At 40.0% G+C, this 19,516-nt stretch overlaps 2 protein-coding genes across 3 annotated transcripts; both read right to left on the reverse strand.

The window, feature by feature from the left end:
* Window positions 1–202: 202 nt before the first annotated feature.
* On the reverse strand, window positions 203–2,932 carry Kyat (Kynurenine aminotransferase). Of its 2 annotated transcripts, XM_090180799.1 has the most exons (12): window positions 2,651–2,932; window positions 2,436–2,552; window positions 1,927–2,136; window positions 1,712–1,861; window positions 1,557–1,643; window positions 1,357–1,479; window positions 1,178–1,298; window positions 1,040–1,116; window positions 698–974; window positions 566–639; window positions 417–503; window positions 203–354 (listed from the first exon to the last, which is right to left on the reverse strand). In XM_090180799.1, the coding sequence occupies exons 2-12, from the start codon at window positions 2,541–2,543 to the stop codon at window positions 289–291; spliced, it is 1,380 nt and encodes a 459-aa protein (XP_090036925.1). In that variant the 5' UTR covers window positions 2,544–2,552; window positions 2,651–2,932; the 3' UTR covers window positions 203–288. The 2 variants fall into 2 exon arrangements, with proteins under 2 accessions (XP_090036925.1, XP_090036926.1); XM_090180800.1 differs by lacking the exon at window positions 2,436–2,552.
* A 171-nt stretch (window positions 2,933–3,103) lies between these two features.
* On the reverse strand, window positions 3,104–5,393 carry LOC149935363 (uncharacterized). Its single transcript, XM_090153785.1, has 3 exons — window positions 5,321–5,393; window positions 3,326–4,242; window positions 3,104–3,265 (listed from the first exon to the last, which is right to left on the reverse strand). Exons 1-3 carry the CDS (start codon window positions 5,360–5,362, stop codon window positions 3,124–3,126), a joined length of 1,101 nt encoding a protein of 366 aa, XP_090009911.1. The 5' UTR covers window positions 5,363–5,393; the 3' UTR covers window positions 3,104–3,123.
* Window positions 5,394–19,516: the final 14,123 nt, after the last annotated feature.

Genomic DNA, 19,516 nt, shown 5'->3' on the forward strand with positions numbered 1-19,516 from the left:
AAGTAACATAATAACAATAACAAGCTAAACTTTTGCTAAAAGAGAGTTCTAAAAGTTAGTATAGCTCAGGACAACTAGAGGAATATACCTGATACAAAATTTTTAAAAACGTTAATGCAAGCTAGAAGTTTAGTAATGCCATTAAAATGAAAAACTGTTTTAATAGATAATAAAAAAAATTATGAAACAATTTGTAGTCTTGAAAATTAACTATTTTATGACATTTTTTAATATTAAATGAAAGTTAATCTAGGAAACTATATATCTTTAATTAATAAATAACCTTCCTCAGGATTCCAAAGATTTTTTAAAATCTTGCAAAATTTTTTCAGCTTTGGCTAGTGTTTCGTCTTCCTACATAAAATATTTATTATATTAAATCTGATTATTTAAACCAAATATAAACAAATGCTAACCTTAATAAAACAAAATCGAATGTAATTTTCAGCCAAATGAGCGTTTACTTTACTATAAAAGGCACTTAGAGGAATACACTGCAGTTTCTGTTGACCAAAATTATACTTTGTACCTAAGTAATCATTGTATAATTATCTCAAACAATTACTTTATTTTTGGACATCCATTTTGCAAAATTGTAATCTTTGGTGCCACCAGTTTCATCCACAGACACCTTAGACCCTACAACAATATAATAATACAGCTATTTGTATTTAAACAGCATTTGAATGTAGAATACCTAGTTCTGAAAAATCTGCAATGACAAAATATCCTCCCTCGGGTATAGTAGGAGACATCCCTACGTTTGCCAAAAAATGACAAATATTGTCACGTTTCTTTTCAAGCATCGAAGCTAATTCTTTCCAATAACCATTGGGATCATTGCGCCTAGGTATTTCTTCTTCGAACCCTACAGCAATTGCTTCTTGAATCAGGGTTGGGCAGGTGTAGACACAGTTTTGATGCAGTAATTGCAAAGCCCTAATCAAATGTTGAGGCCCAATTGCCCATCCAGTCTGAAAATTCAAATTTAAAATAATTGGTAGATTGCAATATGTCAAAAAGAATGATTGACAACAACCTTCCATCCAGTAACACTAAAGGTTTTTCCAGCACTTCCAATAGTAATTGTCCTGTCCCACATGCCAGGAAGGGAAGCTAAAAAAACATAACATTGAAAAAATAACAAACAAATCAGGTTTTCAAATTAATAAGTTACCTAAACGAATATGTTCGTTTCCTTTATAAACTATCCATTCATAGACTTCATCCATTACAACAATGGCATTATATTTTTTGGCTAAGCCTCCAATCAATTCCAATTCGGCTTTACTAAATACCTAATTTTAATACGGTTAGTTCAAATAATTTAAAAAAATACAAATAAAAAGTATTTACTTTTCCAATTGGATTATGGGGTGTATTAACGATAATTATTTTGGTTTTCGCTGAAAATTTGCTTTCTAATTCCACAGGATCCAAAACCCAATCAGAACTTGTTAATACACCAGATGATTTTTTCTTAATGGTAAAAATTAATTTAAATAAGAAATACATACATAAAGGAATCCGAAAATTTTAGTAATAAAGTTACAAACTGGCTTGAGAGGAATGAAAACAGGGACACCACCAGCCATTTTAGTCATTGGCTCATAACAATCAAAAAATGGTTCTATAATAATTACCTAAAAAAAATTTAATTTATACTAATATCACTAAAATTGTAATAACGGATCATAAAAATAAATCTCACTTCATCTCCAGGATTTATTAAACCCATAATAGTGCAATATAGTGCCTCATAAGCCCCAGCTGTAACTAAAATATCAGTTTGGGGATTCACATTACGCCCAATTAACTCTGAATATAATTCACTTAAGGCTTTAATTAGCCTTGGGTGACCCTAAAAGATAAAGTTAACTTAGAATTTTTATTAATTCTAATAAAAATGATATAAATAGAACCTACAAATCCTCTGGTATACTGATGAAGCATAAAATTAGGACCACCAGCTGCTTTTACTAATGCTTCTGACACTATCTTTGGTGCCGCAAAATCAGGAAACCCTTGTCCCAAATTTACTGGTTTGTATTCCGCAGCTAAAGCACCAAATTCAATCCAAATACTCTCTTGCATGCCATCAAGCCTTTGGGCTGGATTATACGTCGCCATCTTTTTCTAAGTTCAAATTTAAAAAAAGGAAAATGGGGCAAATGATTAAAGCTTTGTGATATATTGATTCTTTGTATATCTTATAGTTGTATTTATTTATTACTATGCACTATTTTTACCTAAAGAGATAACCATTATCTTATCTGAACTAATGAAGATTTTATTGTTTTTTTAATATGGCAATAAGGGCCTTATTAAAAACTTGCCCAAGACAAGCATTCTCATTTTTAAGATTTTAATAACATTATTGTATTGTACCAAATATGTATATAAAAATATAGTAGAGTGCATAATCTTTGGCTTACATTGGAAGAAACCGAAGAATCATACACTTGACTCGAACATAAAAGAGTTAATCTAGCTTTATCCCTCGTCAAATTATTGAAATTCCTGATAAATCTCGAAAGCAACATTGTTTTGGCCTGTTGAAGGCCAAATATGTTAAGCCACAATTATACCTCATATAGTATTAAAATAAGATTTAATTATTTAATTGAAACTGTAGTTCAATATATTTTACCGTCAGTTGACTTTGTTGCAATACCGGTAGAGAGCCTTCTCTGGGTTATCAGTAACTCTTGAAATTGCAAATTACATTGCTTTTAAGAGTAATCTTATTATACGTTATAATTTTATAATAATTAAATACGTATAGTTTGAAAAATTGACGTAGAAAGTGCGCACGGCCGAACTGATGGATGGTCCTTGAACGATTCATGCAGACGACGAAATGCTGTATCAAAAGTACGATGTTCTATCGCCATGGTTTAAGCGCCATCTATGAACTGATCCCGAAGCGAATCAGTGGAAAAGGATGCGGGACGTTATAAAAAAAAACCTGGAAACCATTGAAACTGGCCTTTATTTAACACGAGAACCATAAATTAGGCCTATAATAAAAACATTGCGAGAAAACTTAACGGATTATCAAAAGTAACTCCCCTAATTACTTTGGTATTATAGTACCATCTATTAACAAAAATACATCAAATTTCATCTAACAAGAAAAGTGCCAAAACAAAACATTATAACACATAGTAAGCCACTATTTAACATATTGGATCGTCCAGGCATCAAAGGTATAGCGTAGGGATCGCAGTTGTCCTCAACGTCTCCCAGAAAAACACTCGAAACCCTATATATAACCGGAAAGAGACGTCAAAACGTATGTTTGTTAAATAACACGAAATCTCACCTATCATCCCGTCTCTCTTCGGGAGACGAGCATTTCGTATCAGCTATGATGGAAGGAAAAAGGTGGTCCAGAGCGCGAATCCACCGAACTCGGCAGTCACAAGGAACGATATTGTTTTGAACTTTGACATCGGAAACTTCCGCCAAGGTGTCTTCGTCGAGGGCTCCGGGATGAAAGTTGGTTATTTGGTTCCCGACGATTCGGAACTCCGAAACGTTCTTCATGCCGGTAAAAGCGCCGGCTAGAACGGTCGTAATGGTGCATTCTTCGATCACCAAAGATCCGACATCGCTGCAATTGGTGAAGACCCCGTCGTCGAAGATATCGATGGCGGAATCTCTAATGGCCAGGTTCTTGACGCCGACCAAACCGCGGAATGTCCAGCGTTGTAAGATGGTCATGTTCAGCTCTTCCAACTGGAAAACTGACACATCGGACATCCCGTTGAAAGCATCCGACTCGATTCGTTTGATCCCGAAGGGGAGGTAAAAAAATCGGACATCCTGTAAGCCCCTGAAAGCGAATTGGTGCACCGTGACCACCGGGTTACCGCGTAAACTTAAGGTTTCTAGCCCACTGCTGTTGACGAAGGCGTCGGAGAAGATCTCGGCTATTTTATTGTTGGCTAAGTGGATGTTGCGAATGTTGGAGAGACCCGAGAAAGAGAAACTGGGCAAGGATTGCAACGGGTTGTTCTGCAAAGAAAGTTCATCCATGTTGCTGAGCCCCCAAAAGGTTTCTGGTTGGATAATGAAGATGAAATTATCATCCAAGATCAGACGGCGCAGTTTTGTGTAATTTGAGAACGTCCGCGAACCCAGGAGCATTATGTCGTTGTTGGCCAACGTTAAGTAATAGGTGAATCGTGGTATTTCCTCGGATGGAACTCTGCTCAAGCCTTTGTCATTGCATAGTACCTAAATGGAAAGAAAGATCGATAACGAATTTTTTATAGGCCTACGCTTAAAATTGATCCAAGCCCTTGAAACTTTTTAACCTGAAGTATATAATATATCTCTTCATATTCTGATAAGGTTTTTTAATTCTCAGGTTCCCGATGCTTTAAAAAAAACATCTTGGAAGAAAAAAATAGTGGGAGATCAAATACGTTTCTATCAGTGATTTTACAAAGCTATTTCAAAGTAAAAATATGGTTTATAAATATATCATGTAATTTTTACATTTCACATAGTTAGATGGAGTAATACTAGGTGGTTTTTTTTCGCCTGGTCTGGGTTTTTTGAGCAGGTTCAAAAGTGTAGCCCTATGACGTCATTTTACTCCAATTCTATCTTGACGAAAAAAACGAGTTGGAGTAAGAAGGGAGTAGTTAGAGGTTAAAGGTTATATATTGGTTTTGTTTTTAAGATGGCGACCGGTGGTGAGATCATCAATATAGGACTCATTTTTCTTATTTATTTAATAATTATAATAATCAGCTAGGCTAATACCCAAGACACCACCTTAGGTCTAAGTCATCAAGCAACTTTTAAAATTATTAAATAGCATTTAACAATTGGATATTCGTTATTAAAAGCTTGCCACATGTGAAGATGTTCAAAACCGATTATGTTTTCGTGAAACGAAATTTAAGCAGACGAATTTTCTATATAACTTAAGCCAGATTACTCCCTCTACACCTCCTTTCGAGGAGGAGTAAAAAGTGTAACGTTTGAGCCCTGGAACAAGCGAACCAAATTCGGGACAGGGTAAATCTTACCCCGAGAACAGGCGAATAAAACGTTTTACGGTAAAAAGTTAACACTTTTTGTCCTCGGACAGGCGAAAAAATACCACCTACTGGCGGTCGTGAAGTGGTGTACTTCTCTAAGATTTGGCGGGAAATTTTATCCCAGTGAAAACTATAGCTAGGCTGCGGAGGCTCCAGTTTAATTTTTACGTCCTAGAATCTAGTCATCTGATGACTACTTCTAATCAAACTAATAGGTCCCACTTCTCGATTTAGATAAAAATAAGTATAAAATTCTAACTTACATGTCCAGTATCGGTACAGATACATGATTTCGGACAAGTCATATTTATGGCGGGACATAGAATAGCGGACAAGTCGCAAGAAAAACGAGACCATAATGTCACGCTGAGTAGAGTCAATTTGAGCGATCTACGATTAAAAATAAACTGAAGAATATTCAAGCGTTAAATTTTAAATATCTGATACTTACGACATTCTCGGAGAATCAAAGCTTCCAGGAAGGTATTTCACCCGCATTATCTCCGTGTAGCGCGGTAAAGCATCTAATCCAATACGCGAAATCTTCCCTACGCGAAAACGGAAGGCGCGTTATTTAATTACGAGTCACTGTTTCTCCCCGTAAAATGTCGAAATAAAGAGGAAAGGCGTGTGATACATGACGAGAAACCACCAGCACCACCGCTGATTAGACGCCGCTAATTTCTCCAAAATACGAAAAGATTGATCGAAGAAGAAGCGGCGTGAGACGAGGATACGCGTTGTCGTCTACCGTGGAACCACGCTAGAATGGATCTAACTTTTCCATTATTTTTATTGAGAAGGGGGAATAAACGGGGGCCGCAAAATGGCGTGCATTTCTTGGACAATCTTCCAAAGGGAAATATGGACGTTCGTGGCGATGGTGGGAGGCGGGGGAGGCAATTCGCCGGCGCGAGGGCGATGAGACGCTCAAAGGCGTGGTCCTCACCATCATGATTCCGGTGACCGCACCCTCCGGGACGAATAGTTCCGAGCGCGATTGATGAAGAATATCCCCGCAACCTATATTATCTTTAGATAGGCCCGTTAAATGTAATATTCAGGGATTCGATCTAACCCTCTCCTTCTTCCTCCCCGCCCAAGATCGTTAACTTTCTTTCTTCTAGCTAGTGGATAGTGTCTCTCGCTACTACTCGCTAACGGATCTTTCCCACGTACGAAATTAAGAATAGCTTTACAAAAAATTATAAAGGTATTTTTTCGGAAGCGCCAAATCGAGATAAAATTGGGCATCCGACAATTATTACTTTCGTGTACGTTCCTATAGTTTTATTTATATTTTATTTTATTTATTAAACATTATACATATAGAAAGTTTCTATTAGAAACTGTCAGCTAGGAGCAACAAACACAAGGAGAACGCAGCTAGCCTTTAAACACGCTAACGAAGGGTTGTGTACGAATTTCATTGGACGAGCGTCACGAGCCTTTACGCTGAACGTTTACGGGCGGGTGGGGGTGGGGGGGGGAGACAATTTCCGAATTTTCCCCTTCCGACGGCAGCAGGCGCTAAAGCGTCTAGCCAATGAAAAACGTACACAAGAAAATTTACGACTTTTGACGGGTTGCGTTCTCCTTGTGTGGGGTGTTGTGTTTGTTGCTACTAGCTGTCAGTTAGTAAGGCCAAGCCTTATAAGACTTTTAGTCCTCGTATTAGGCAGGGTTCAAAAAGGGAAAAAATAAAAAGCTAAAAACAATCCATTCCATAGATACAATAATCGATTACATAATATTTTTATATAATATAATTTTTTCATATTATATAATACTAATTATACTTTTTATGCGTTTTTTGAAAATATTAACACTTGGGAAATTTTGTACAAACTGGGGTAGATTATTGAAGGTTTTAATACCGTATTAAAATAAAGAGTTTAATTTTTTGGTCGTGTTTAAAGCCGGTACAGAAAGAGAATCATTTGACCTTAGTTGGTAGTTAACATTAGACGTAATCGTAAATACATGAATAGGTTGTTGTATGGATTTGTAAATAAATATTAAGCAGTGATACGTATATAATTCTTTAACATTTAGTAGACCGAGTGTCATGAAGTGGGTAGGTCAGGGGCGTAGGAACCAGGGGGGCAATGCCCCTGCCTAGAATTTTGCTGGGAGGGGCAACTAATGTTATTGCTCCCTCCAACCTTTTGGTCAGTTGAAATCTTCAAACGGCTCAAATTCTCATTTTAAAAGCATATAAATCGTATAGAACCTCAACTGTGTTTAAATTTAAGTCTTTTCCCTTCAATTTACACAGTAGTAAAAAGTACACATGAATTCGAAGAAGCTACACTCCATTAAAAATTCAAAACCATTCTTTAGACCCCTTTTCCTTTCTCTTTGCCCCCTCCAACTTCTAGAACGTTCCTACGCCCCTGGGGTAGGTTCATAGTATGGTTTGTTTTTAATTATTCGTACGATTCGTTTTTGTAGTTACGCTTAGTAATAAGGTTACGTATGTAATAGAATGTAGATTATTTCTTTATTCAAAGAATATTCGTCGAGAATCTTTAAAAAAAAAAAGAAAATTAACTGCGAGGTTGCATTTTGCTAGTCTATTATATCGCCATCTTGAAAAGGTATTTCGTGATCGAGGGTAATTTCATTTCTTCTCGCTATCATTTCGAGCCACATTTTCTCAAGCCCGAAATTAAGTGGTACGTTCACTCTCTCAATCTGGGAATGGTTTCTTTGCCTTTGAAAAGATTTGCAGGTGCTGATTTAATAAGTAATGACGAAAAAACAAGTTGATCTTAGAGAAATCGATAACGCATTTTTTTGGGGGATTTACTTCGAGAGTGTACCGGATTATATTCTCTTCACTCGGAATCCTGCTCGGACTTACGTTGGTTTTCAATAAATCATCCTCCAAGGAAATCGCCCAGAAGTAATATTTTCGAGAGCCAGGACCTGCAAGTCACTGTTTACATAGTGCTTGTTAAAATAATGGAAATTTTTCACCTTTACGGCAGCTAGGAGTAAAAAACACAAGGTGAACGCAGTTAGCCTTTAAACACGCTAATGCAGCGTTGTGTACAAATTTCATTGGACGAGCCTTTACGCTGAACGTTTTACGGAAAGGTGGAAGACAATTACCAAATATTCCCGATCCGACGGCAGCAGGCACTAAAGCGTCTAACCAATGAAAACTGTACGCAAGAAAATGCACGACTTTTGACGGGTTGCGTTCTCCTTGTGTGGGGTGCTGTGTTTGTTGCTCCTAGACGGCAGCAACAAGCGTTCCATTTTAACCAGGTAGCTTTTTTGACGTAGTAATGCTTGGCAAAAACACGACGTTCTGTTTATAGGTGAAAAGTTTCCATTATTTCAACAAGCACTATATAAACAATAACTTGTGGCAATTTCCTTGGAGGATGATTTATTTACGCACCTATTTCGTTCGCTATCCCTATTAAATGTTTTGTCCTATGAGTACTCTTGCAACGTAAACCAGAACAATATTATTATCTTTTTATGCGCGAGGAACTTTCGGTTTCATACCATTTTTTTACTACGTAGCCTTCAATTACTACTGCGTAGTATTTTTTTCCTGGATGTTAAATCGCGTGTTAAATCAACCTGATTTTAAACAAAGAAGCAATGAGGTAGAATATGAACTAGATCGATCTACCAGGGGACACTTAAGTGTTCCCTGGATCTACAAACAAAACCTGGGATTCACGGGACGCCCTTTTTTCTGTTATACTCTAGTCCCTATCGGGCATTGTCTGTAAATAATTTTTTTTATATGTAGTGTATGACATCATAGACTCTTTAGATAGACACCGCTAGGTGGCGCATATAGTAGAGGCAGTCAAGGAGATAGACAGGAAACTAGAAGTTAGTTAGTTAGCCCGGTACTACGACACAAGCGTCATGCATCATTTCATATTATGTATATATTCATCAATGTAATAAATCAGTTATACCCATATACGTTAAAGCTCATTCCGTAAATATACAAGAACCAATACACAAAAATGGCGACTGGGATAAAGGAAACAAGCTTTTCCACGGAAGAGGTGAGGTGCAATAACAAAACATCAAGGAAGGTAACAAGGCATTGGATAATCAAGCCAGAAATAGGCTTTGGCTTAGGTGACAGGCAACGTAACGAAACGTCGAGAAGAAAAGGACGCCATTTTCGAATATTCTAGAAGAAATTAACTGCGCAGATCCGCAACTCGTAAGCCTCACCGCGACGCCATATTGCTTTTTCAAGCTCAAAATAAGCCTCGCCGCGACGCCATATTGCTTTTTCAAGCTCAAAATTTAAGCCTAACCAAACTGACATCATGCCAACTTACGGACATTTAGATAAATATAACTCACATGAAGAATCATGGATATCATATACGGAACGGAGGGAACAGTATTTTATTGAAATGAAATAGATGAAGCTGGTAGAAGAAAAGCGATCCTACTATCTTGTGTTGGAGCAGAGACATATGGAATTTTAAGGAATACTCTTGCCAGAAAAACCTATCGATTAGTAGAGATACTGAAGAAACGTTTTAACCCTGTACCATCAGAAGCAGCTCAGAGCAGGGGCGGATTAACCCTTTCGGCGCCTTTAGGCACAGAAAAATTTGGCGCCCCTTGGCATTGGTCAGCTAAGGAGGGGCGTATCGGTTTTTAATAAATAAATAAATAAATAAATAAATATATTTTAGTTTCCCCAAACCTTTTCGGCGTTATTTTGAGTAGAGACAAGCCAAGTACATGGACCGTGGGGCTTTATCAGAGTTTTGGCGCCCCTAGAAAAATGGCGCCCTAGGCACGTGCCTACTTTGCCTAATGGTTAATACGCCCCTGGCTCAGAGACTCAAGTTTAGAAACAGACAACGTCAAGCCAATGAAACATTAACCATCTATGTTGCAGAACTACGGAAGTTATCTGAATATTGTAATTACGGAACAGAATTAGACAACATGATAAGAGACATGGTCGTTGCCGGTATCCAGGATGAACGTACTCAGATCCGATTATTGGAGGAAGAAGCCTTAACGCTCGACAAAGCATTAACCATAGCTCAGGCAATGGAAGCTGCCACAAGGGATTCTAGAGAAATGAATGCAGCTAATGGTGGAGGAAATAACAAAGAGAACATCAATAAGATTTATGGCCGATCGCATACCTATAGAAATAGGCAAACGAGATCGCATCACGATAGGAATGAGATTCCACAGCCACGTACAAATAGATTTCAACAGCGGAATTCAGCAGAGAACAATCAGTGTAACAGATGTAATAATACTGATCACGGTTCATCTGCATGTCCATACTTGCAATCCACATGCAGACATTGTCAAAAGAAAGGACATTTAGAACGTGCTTGCTTTCAAAAAGGAAACTCTAATGCTGGACGAGCAAGATCTCGAAGTACCAGACATCGTGGTTACCAAAGAAGAGCATCGCAGCGAGGAGGAAATAGTCACGCTAGCACTCATTACATGGAACCGAGTGAAGACATTGTGTCTGATTACCAATTGTACCTTATTACAGACAAGACAACTCCTATGGTGGAAGACTCAGTCAAGGAGGAAAATGAGGATAACAATAATGCCAATAGACGTCAAACTCAAGCATTTACTGACGAACACCATGAAAGAGTGAATGTAGTCGTACGAGACATTACAAGTAATTCAGATATACCAGAACCTTGGATGGTCTTTGTTGCATAATGACGTTTGTCTATATTTTAGACTAGTGTATTTTTAGATTGTAAATATTGTTTTTTAACCGCATATAAATACGGCCGGTAGAATATGAATCGGCAGTCATTTACTCTCTGTCATTTCAACCTGTAACTTCAATAGAGCTAATAAAACCTCCTCAAAAGTTATTACGTATGAAATTCTTTAGTTAACGGTAGCTAACTAAATCAACAGAGTCAACCCACTAGTTCCTGTCGGGCGTGCCTTCTCCTTCTCGACGCCGTCTCTTCCTCATTGGGCTCCTCGCCCCTTCAACGATCAGTATTACCATGCAAGCTCCAGCCGCTCCGATGTCAGCAACGTTCCAGATCCACCCACCAGAGCCGTTGACGTGCCCTGGAGATTGGACGCAGTGGAGTCGTCGCTTCGAGAGATTCCGCTTGGCATCCGGACTTAGTAAGGGTTCCGGACCCGAACACGTAAATGCACTGGTGTATTTCATGGGACCTCAGGCGGGAACCATCTTTGAGTCTTTTAAACTGACCGGGTAAGAAGAAGGCGACTTCAATGTGGTCATGCTCCGCTTTGAAAGTCATTACGTAGTAAAGAAAAATCGAACATACGAACGTGCAAAATTCAACTCGAGGACTCAACAAGAGGGTGAATGCATGGAGGATTTCATTACTGCCCTTCACACGCTGTCGAAACATTGAGAGTACGGAAACCTCCACGAAGAAATGATCTGTGATCGGATAGTCGTGGGTATTCGGGACAAACGTCTGTCTGAAAAACTACAGTTGGAAAAGAACCTTACGCTGGAGAAAGCCATCACAATGACCAAACAGAATGAGCAAGTCAAAAAACAGCAAAGGGAAATCCATCCACAAACCGAAAGGGTCACAGTTGATCGCCTCCAGACACGAAAGCCCAAACTAGCATCTGGGACGCAATCCTACGCAGGGAAGAGAAAACCTGGGCGAAAAACCTCAAACCAGCGGCCAAACGAACCAGCAGGCCGATGCGGATCGTCCACAATTCATCCTCGGGATAAATGCCCAGCAGCAGAAGCGGTCTGTTACAACTGCCAAAAGAAAGGCCACTATAGCAAGAAGTGCCGAAATACTGCCGTAGATGAGATCACGGAGGCGCAAGTCAAACCAGAGGCATTCTTATGCACCATTCACAGCGGCAGAATGAAAAAATGGATCGCTAGGATTCGGGTCGACAGTCAACTTGTGAACTTCAAGATCGACACCGGAGCCGAAGTCAGCGCTATATCAAACCGAACGATTCAGTCCCGACTGATACAAGAATTAGACAGACGACTATTTGGACCAGGTCGAAAAGAGATACAAGTTCTGGAAATGATCAAAGCACGACTAGAGTACCAAGGCCGCAAGATGAACGAAACTCTCTACGTCATACCGGACCTAGAAACTCCACTCTTGAGCCTAGAAGCAAGCCAAGCGCTACAAATCATAACGAGAATTGACGCCGTTGTAGAAGACTCGGGGAACCCAGCCGTTGCCAATGACACAGGGCAACCGAAAGAAATCCTTAGAGACTTTCCAACTCTCTTCACTGGTATGGGCAAAAACCGAGAAGCCGTACACCATATGTCTTCAGGAAAATCCCAACTCGTATGCCCTACCATCGGCACGGAGAGTTGCCTTACCACTGATGCAGCAGGTGAAAGACGAGATCGAACGTATGCTGGAGAACAAGGTCATTACACCGATCGAAGAACCGACAGATTGGTGCACCCCGATGGTCGTCATAAGAAAATCATCCACACAAGTTCGGATATGCGTCGATCTCACAGAGTTGAATGAATATGTCAAGAGAGAACGTTTCCAGTTACCAGTGGTAGATCACATCCTTGGACAACTAACCGGTGCCAAAGTATTTTCGAAACTGGATGTCGTCAGTTGATACTGGCAAATACCCCTGGATACAGAATCAGCACGCCTCACCACCTTCATAACGCCGTTCGGAAGGTTCTTCTTCAACCGCCTCCCGTTCGGATTAAGCTCCGCTTCGGAACATTTTCCACGACGAATAAGAGAATGCCTCGAAGGAATAACGGGCGTAACAAATCTACAGGATGACATATTGATCTGGGAGAAGAACAAAAGCGAGCACGACCATCGGTTACGTGAAGTTCTCGAACGACTGACGGAAGCCGGGATCACACTAAATGAATCCAAATGTCAGTTTTCAGTCACCAACGTCAAATTCTTGGGCCACATCATAGACGCAGAAGGAATTAAACCAGATCTCGAGAAAGTAGCAGCGATCATGAAGTTCCCGAAACCCGAAACACCCAAAGACCTAAAACGGCTATTGGGTATGATCAACTGCCTCGGAAAATTCATTCCTAACATGTCCGCCCTGTTTCAACCCTTGAATTCACTGTGTAGCACGAAGAACGAATGGTGTTGGGGGCCTGTTCAAGATGATGCCTTTGAGAAAGTCCAGAAGATTCTTAGCAAGGCACCAATACTCGCCGTTTATGACCCCGTCATTACCAACCATCATCGCAGCAGACGCATCATCATTTGGTATCGGAGTGGAGCTAAAGCAAAGACAGCTAGATGGTCAAGTCCGCCCAGTGGCTTATGGCTCGAAGACACTCTCAGAAGCCGAAAAACGATATGCCCAAATTGAGAAAGAGGCGCTGGCATTGGCCTGGGCGTCTGAACGTTTTCGAGACTATGTGACCGGAATACAGATCGAACTAGAAACGGATCATAAACCACTGGTCGCAATCCTCCAGACTAAACACTTGGACGATATGTCACCAAGATTGCAAAGACTCCGTATACGGATGATGCGTTTTGACTATACAGTCAAGTACATTCCTGGCAAAGACCTTATTGTGGCGGATACACTTTCACTTAGTCCACTTCCGGACATTGGAAGTCCCGAGCTGGAACAAGAAATATCAGCCCACGTCCACTTGGTCACGACGAGTTTTCCATCCTCTGACGTACGACTTGCAGAAATTTGGAAAGTTCAGTCCGAAGACAACACCTGTAAAAAATTGAACCACTACATTTCAGAAGGCTGGCCAGCGAAGAATCGCGTAGATGAGTCCTGTGGTCAATTCTATCCCCATCGAAACGAACTTACTGTTCAAGACGGACTCATAATGTACGAATCCAGGATCTACATACCGAAGGTTCTCCACGAGGAAATCCTGTCCAAAATCCATGAAGGACACCAAGGGATTACCAAATGTCGAGAACGAGCCAAATCAACCGTATGGTGGCCCGGTCTGTCAAAAGCCATCGAAGAGAAAGTCAAATGCTGCTTTGCAAGTATCAAAGAGTCATCCAATCCACACGAACCACTGCAGCCCTCCAAATTCCCGGATCGACCATGGCAAATAGTCGCAATGGACCTCTTCTACCAGGAAAAGCAGTGGTATATTTTGGTCACTGATTACTACTCACGTTTCTTTGAGGTACGACCATTGACAGATCTCAAGTCGAGTGCCGTCATACTACGCATCAAATCGATCTTTGCAACTCATGGCATACCTGAAACAGTCCGCAGCGACAACGGTCCGCAATTCCAGCGGATACGGTCATCAGAATTTCGCACTTTCGCAAAAGATTATGGATTTAAAATCACGACATCCAGCCCACGTTACCCACAAAGCAACGGATTCGTTGAGGCTGCGGTCAAAGTCGTAAAGAAACAAATGAAGAAATCCGAAGACCCGTACCTCGCATTACTCTCGTATCGAACGACGCCGCTCTCAAATGGATATAGTCCATCTGAACTCTTGATGGGCAGAAAACTTCGATCCACGGTTCCAATCACACCCACGCTACTAGAACCCTCTGCTCCACCTAGAGAAATCGTCGCTAATAAAGAGAAAAATCGCGGACGGAGAATAAAGGAAAACTACGACCGACGACACAAGGTGAAAACGACCATTGAACAAGGGAGAAACAGTATGGATAATCGACCTGCGACGCAAAGGCACGATCGTAGAACCAGCTAAAGAGCCTCGATCATATCATATCCTAACACCAAACGGCACTGTTCGTCGCAACAGGTTTCACCTAGTTCCTATCTCAGAAGGTTCAACCGGAGAAACGAACGACGTCAAACCTAGTCAACGAAGTTCACCAGTCAAAACGTATAATACCTCGTACACGGCAAATCGAGCAGTTGTCGTCACCAGAGCACGAACTCTCCAAGGGAGATCCAATCAAAGACCAGACGACAACTCCTCCAGATCAGTTCCTCCAGATGATTCGAATCGTCCCGAAGTTCCGGCAGAAGACGTTGATCGACCTACAGTTCCCACGCCAACCGAAACCACTACCAGTTCGTCAACCGCAACCTCGACATCGAGCGTACGGAACGATTCGTCTCCGAAGAAAATTCACTCGAGATCCGGACGCGAAATCAGGAAACCGATCCGATATAGTTCTAGAATTGTGTAACGGAACTAAGGGAAGGATGTTGCATAATAACGTTTGTCTATATTTTAGACTAGTGTATTTTTAGATTGTAAATATTGTTTTTTAACCGCATATAAATACGGCCGGTAGAATATGAATCGGCAGTCATTTACTCTCTGTCATTTCAACCTGTAACTTCAATAGAGCTAATAAAACCTCCTCAAAAGTTATTACGTATGAAATTCTTTAGTTAACGGTAGCTAACTAAACAGTCTTTTGTAAAGTTAATGGAAGAGACATTGAATTCGAGATAGATTCCGTATCGGCTTTCACGTTGATCTCAAAACAGTTTGCTACGACAATACCAAACCTAAAAGAACTAGAAGACTTTCACATCACTCTAGGAGATTTTCATGGGAAGACCTTACAAGTTAAAGGGCGAACCACTGTCAAGGCACAATATGAAGGTAGATCAGCTGAGTTACCGTTGGTCATATATCAAGGCAATGATCTGACCTTGTGTGGACGGAAATGGATTCAAACATTGAAGATATATCCTAAGTGGGTGTTGAAGGATAGACCCCACCTCAAGACAGTTGCACAATTAGATAGCGCAAACACAACCTGGACGGCAATACTAGAGAAGAATGAAGCAGTGTTCTCAAGTGGTTCTGGAAAATTATTGGGTTACAGAGTACATTTGTACAGGAAGAAAGATAGTCAACCAGTATTTTCTAGAGTTCGAAGTATGCCATTCGCAATGAAGACTAAAGTTGAAGCTGAGTTAAAGCGCTTAGAGGAGGAAGGACTTATCACAAGTATTCCTCACTCAGAATTTGCCGCACCAATAGTGACAGTTATGAAGACTGATGGGACTGTTAGACTGTGTGGAGACTTTTCGATAACAGCGAATCCAAATGCCCAAACCTGAAGCCATATTTTCAAATTTAGCCGGATGCAAAGTCTTCAGTAGATTGGATATGAAAGAAGCTTATAGCCAGCTAGAATTGGATGATGTATCCAAAGAATAAGTAGTAATTAATACCTCAAAAGGGTTGTTTCGAAACAATCGCCTACCGTATGGGGTAGCCTCCGCATCCGCCGCTTTCCAACGTGCCATGGAAACGTTGCTTCAAGGATTGAACAGAACAGGGTATCCCCTTTTCAAGACGATATCTTGTTGGGAGGTGTTGATGAACAAGATAACCTAAATCAATTGGAAGCCGTGCTTGAACGATTTAGAAAGGGTCTACTCAAACTACGTAAAGAAAAATGCGCTTTTCTGCGAAATTCATTAGATTTCCTGGGTTATCGGCTGGATGAGCATGGGTTGCACCCACAGGAAGCTAAAACGAAGGCAGTCAGAGACGCACAACAACCAAATAACGTAGAAGAACTCAGAGCATTTTTAGGGCTCGTAAATGACTATAGAAAGTTTATTCCAAATTGTGCTCAACTACTGTCACCAGTATGCAAAGACGCCAAGTGGTATTGGAGAAAGGAGCAAAAATAAGCATTTGAAGGAGCCAAGAAAGCCCTAGTGTTATCAAATCTTCTCATTCATTACAATCCAGAATTGGACTTATACCTTGCATGCGACGCGTCTCCAAAAGGCGTCGGTGCAGTCCTCTCACAAATAATTGATGGTCAAGAAAAACCTGTGGCATACGCAAGTCGATCCTTGATGCCAGCAGAACTTAACTACGCTCAAGTGGACAAGGAAGCCCTTGCCATTATTTTTGGAGTGATAATATTCCGTGACTATCTACTTGGATGAAGGTTTATAGGCCTATTATTGACTGATCACTAGATTCTCACAGTCAAAGCTAATACCTCAGACAGCAGCAAGCCGACTTCAACGTTGGGCACTCATGTTGGGAGCATACAGTTATGAGATACGGTATAAATAGGAAAGCAATCATTCGAATGCAGACGGAGTACAATTACGGGAAGTATCAGATCGAAGAAATGGTATTGGTCAAGAATTACGGTAGAGGAGACAAATGGTTAAAAGGAGTCACAAAGAGAAGACTAGGAAACATGATGTATGAAGTTGCGACCGGAAGAGGTATAGTCAGAAGACACCAGAATCAGATGAGACCGAGAAGAGTTATGCAGAAAACCCATCTCGAGATTCCTCATAGAAAAGAAAACCAAGAATGTGCACTCTATCCTAGAGATGGTGCATCCTGTCATAATCCTGATGCCGGACACCGATCTGTAACTAGAGCGCATCCAAATATCAGTAACCAGTCATCACCGAATTCCAGCTATCAGACAATCCCAGGCAGTGATCTTGAATCCGATCATGAGATTGCCAACCGACCAGATCCAGACATGGAGAATCAGAGCATTCATTCTCGAGACAACGATCAATCCAGGGAAGAATATCCAATCCCAGTAGAACAGATTCCCGGAACCAGTAAGCCTGACATTCCAGTGAACAATCAATCATCACGACAACATGACCAGAGTAATCATGAGATAGAACTTAATCAATTAGACGACATCAGCGAGACTAGACCCAGTAAAGAGAACAATCATACCCAGAATGTGGCCAGTACATCAACAGCATCATTACGATCAAATCGTGACGCAAACTCGACAATCCAAATTCGAAGAGACTTTTCCAAAGACATTTCAGAAACAGTGTACAAACCATGTAAGAGAAGAAGTACGCGAAAATCGAAACCAATTATTAAATTGAATTTGTGAAGTTAAAAAAATTGAACTCTCAAGCTATTGATATAGAGAACTTTAATTCTTATAAAAAAAAAGAGAGTGGTTGTAGTATATGACATCATAGACTCTTTAGATAGACACCGCTAGGTGGTGCATTTAGTAGAGTCAGTCAAGGAGATAGATAGGAAACTAGAAGTTAGTTAGTTAGCCCGGTACTACGACACAAGCGTCATGCATCATTTCACATTATGTGTATATTCATCAATGTAATAAATCAGTTATACCCATATACGTTAAAGCTCATTCCGTAAATATACAAGAACCAATACACAAAATTAAATATATTCTTTTTTTTCTCACTCATATGATCTCATTGTGGTACATTATATTCTGGAATCACATTACTTTTGTATCTAATCCGCAGTCTGTATATAAGTCGGCAACGGCTTCACAGAGGTTTACTGTTCAATAAATAAATTAAATTAAATAAAAAAATAAATTAACCTTATTTTAAATTCTCACAGCCGAAATATTCGCGAATCACATCAGAGTACCTAAAAGCAAAGACTATATATACGCTTCGCTTTCTAGACAGGCGTGTTCCTAGGAAAAACCTGTTAACACCTATGTAGCGGCGTAGCACTGTAAAAGCTGGGGTAATATTTTGACCCTCGGCTAGAGGCGCCACTAGTAACACAGCTCAAGCTAGGGGAAAATTTTGACCAGCGTCGAGATGGAGCCACAATCGGTATGCAAGTTGAGCCATGATAGAACACGCCTGTCTAGTAAGCGAAGCGTATATATAGTCTTTGATAAAAGATTACAAACACGATTACGTGATGATTTTTTAATTGCTCACCTAATCGACAGGCGTCGCTTTAAAGTAGTACCACAGGAATACGGAACAACTACCGGTTGTCTGCTAGTCGTCGCCTCCGTACAATCTTGGGTCTATTTCTTTATTATGTCTATGGTGGTAGAATATGAACTAGAGATACAAACAAATCTGGGATTCGCGGGACACGTTTTATTTGAGTAGGATAATTAGGCTTAAGATTCAACTTTATCAAAAGTAAATGAACGAAAGTTATCAAACTGCTATACTCCCCATGGTGGAGGCATTTTCCTTAAGAAGTTACATTTTGACCTCGAATTTGAAATTTGGCACGCTCCTAGGCCGAAAAAAGTTTTTGTTTTTATGAAACCATTTTTATACATAGAAATAGCTATACCCACAATTCCCAAGCGCAATTTATCGCGTCAAAAGACGGAGATGGAAATTAGCTTTTATTTGACTCGATTTTCTCATCATTTTCATAAGGAAAACGCCCTCCGATTCTGAGCGCTATTAGCCTATTACCATATGTAACATAATTACTCATAAGTATGCCTCTGTACCTTTATTCCATTGAAAAATCTTCACTAACGGTTCACGAACCAGTAAAAAGGTGGACTACGTTAGATTTTAACCTTTTTATTCATCCTAGTAATTTTGGGAGTCACACTATTGGCTACTAACATATTTATTTAAGCCAATGGAAAACCTCTAAATTGAGAAGGAATTTTTTGCTTCGGAATTTTAGTCAGCCCAATATAGCTTTATTTAAATTTATAAACTCGCTCGGTTTGTGCGGATGAAGTTAAATTATGAGTAATTTAGAAAAATAAAAGGTTGGGGAA

The sequence above is a fragment of the Leiobunum rupestre genome, chromosome 7 (assembly GCF_980474605.1).
Source record: "Leiobunum rupestre chromosome 7, qqLeiRupe1.1.hap1, whole genome shotgun sequence".
Classification (NCBI taxonomy): Eukaryota; Metazoa; Arthropoda; class Arachnida; order Opiliones; family Sclerosomatidae; genus Leiobunum; species Leiobunum rupestre.

Excerpts from the sequence above, each read along its gene's own strand:
- Kyat (XM_090180799.1), bottom strand. The coding sequence starts at position 2,543 with ATGTTGCTTTCGAGATTTATCAGGAATTTCAATAATTTGACGAGGGAT. Across the intron at positions 1,299-1,356 it reads CCCATAATCCAATTGGAAAA|GTATTTAGTAAAGCCGAATT; the intron begins GTAAATACTTTT and ends TATTAAAATTAG. Across the intron at positions 975-1,039 it reads TTAGTGTTACTGGATGGAAG|ACTGGATGGGCAATTGGGCC; the intron begins GTTGTTGTCAAT and ends TTGAATTTTCAG.
- LOC149935363 (XM_090153785.1), bottom strand. The coding sequence starts at position 5,362 with ATGACTTGTCCGAAATCATGTATCTGTACCGATACTGGACAT. Across the intron at positions 4,243-5,320 it reads TCTGTACCGATACTGGACAT|GTACTATGCAATGACAAAGG; the intron begins GTAAGTTAGAAT and ends CTTTCCATTTAG. Across the intron at positions 3,266-3,325 it reads GAAGAGAGACGGGATGATAG|GGTTTCGAGTGTTTTTCTGG; the intron begins GTGAGATTTCGT and ends GGTTATATATAG.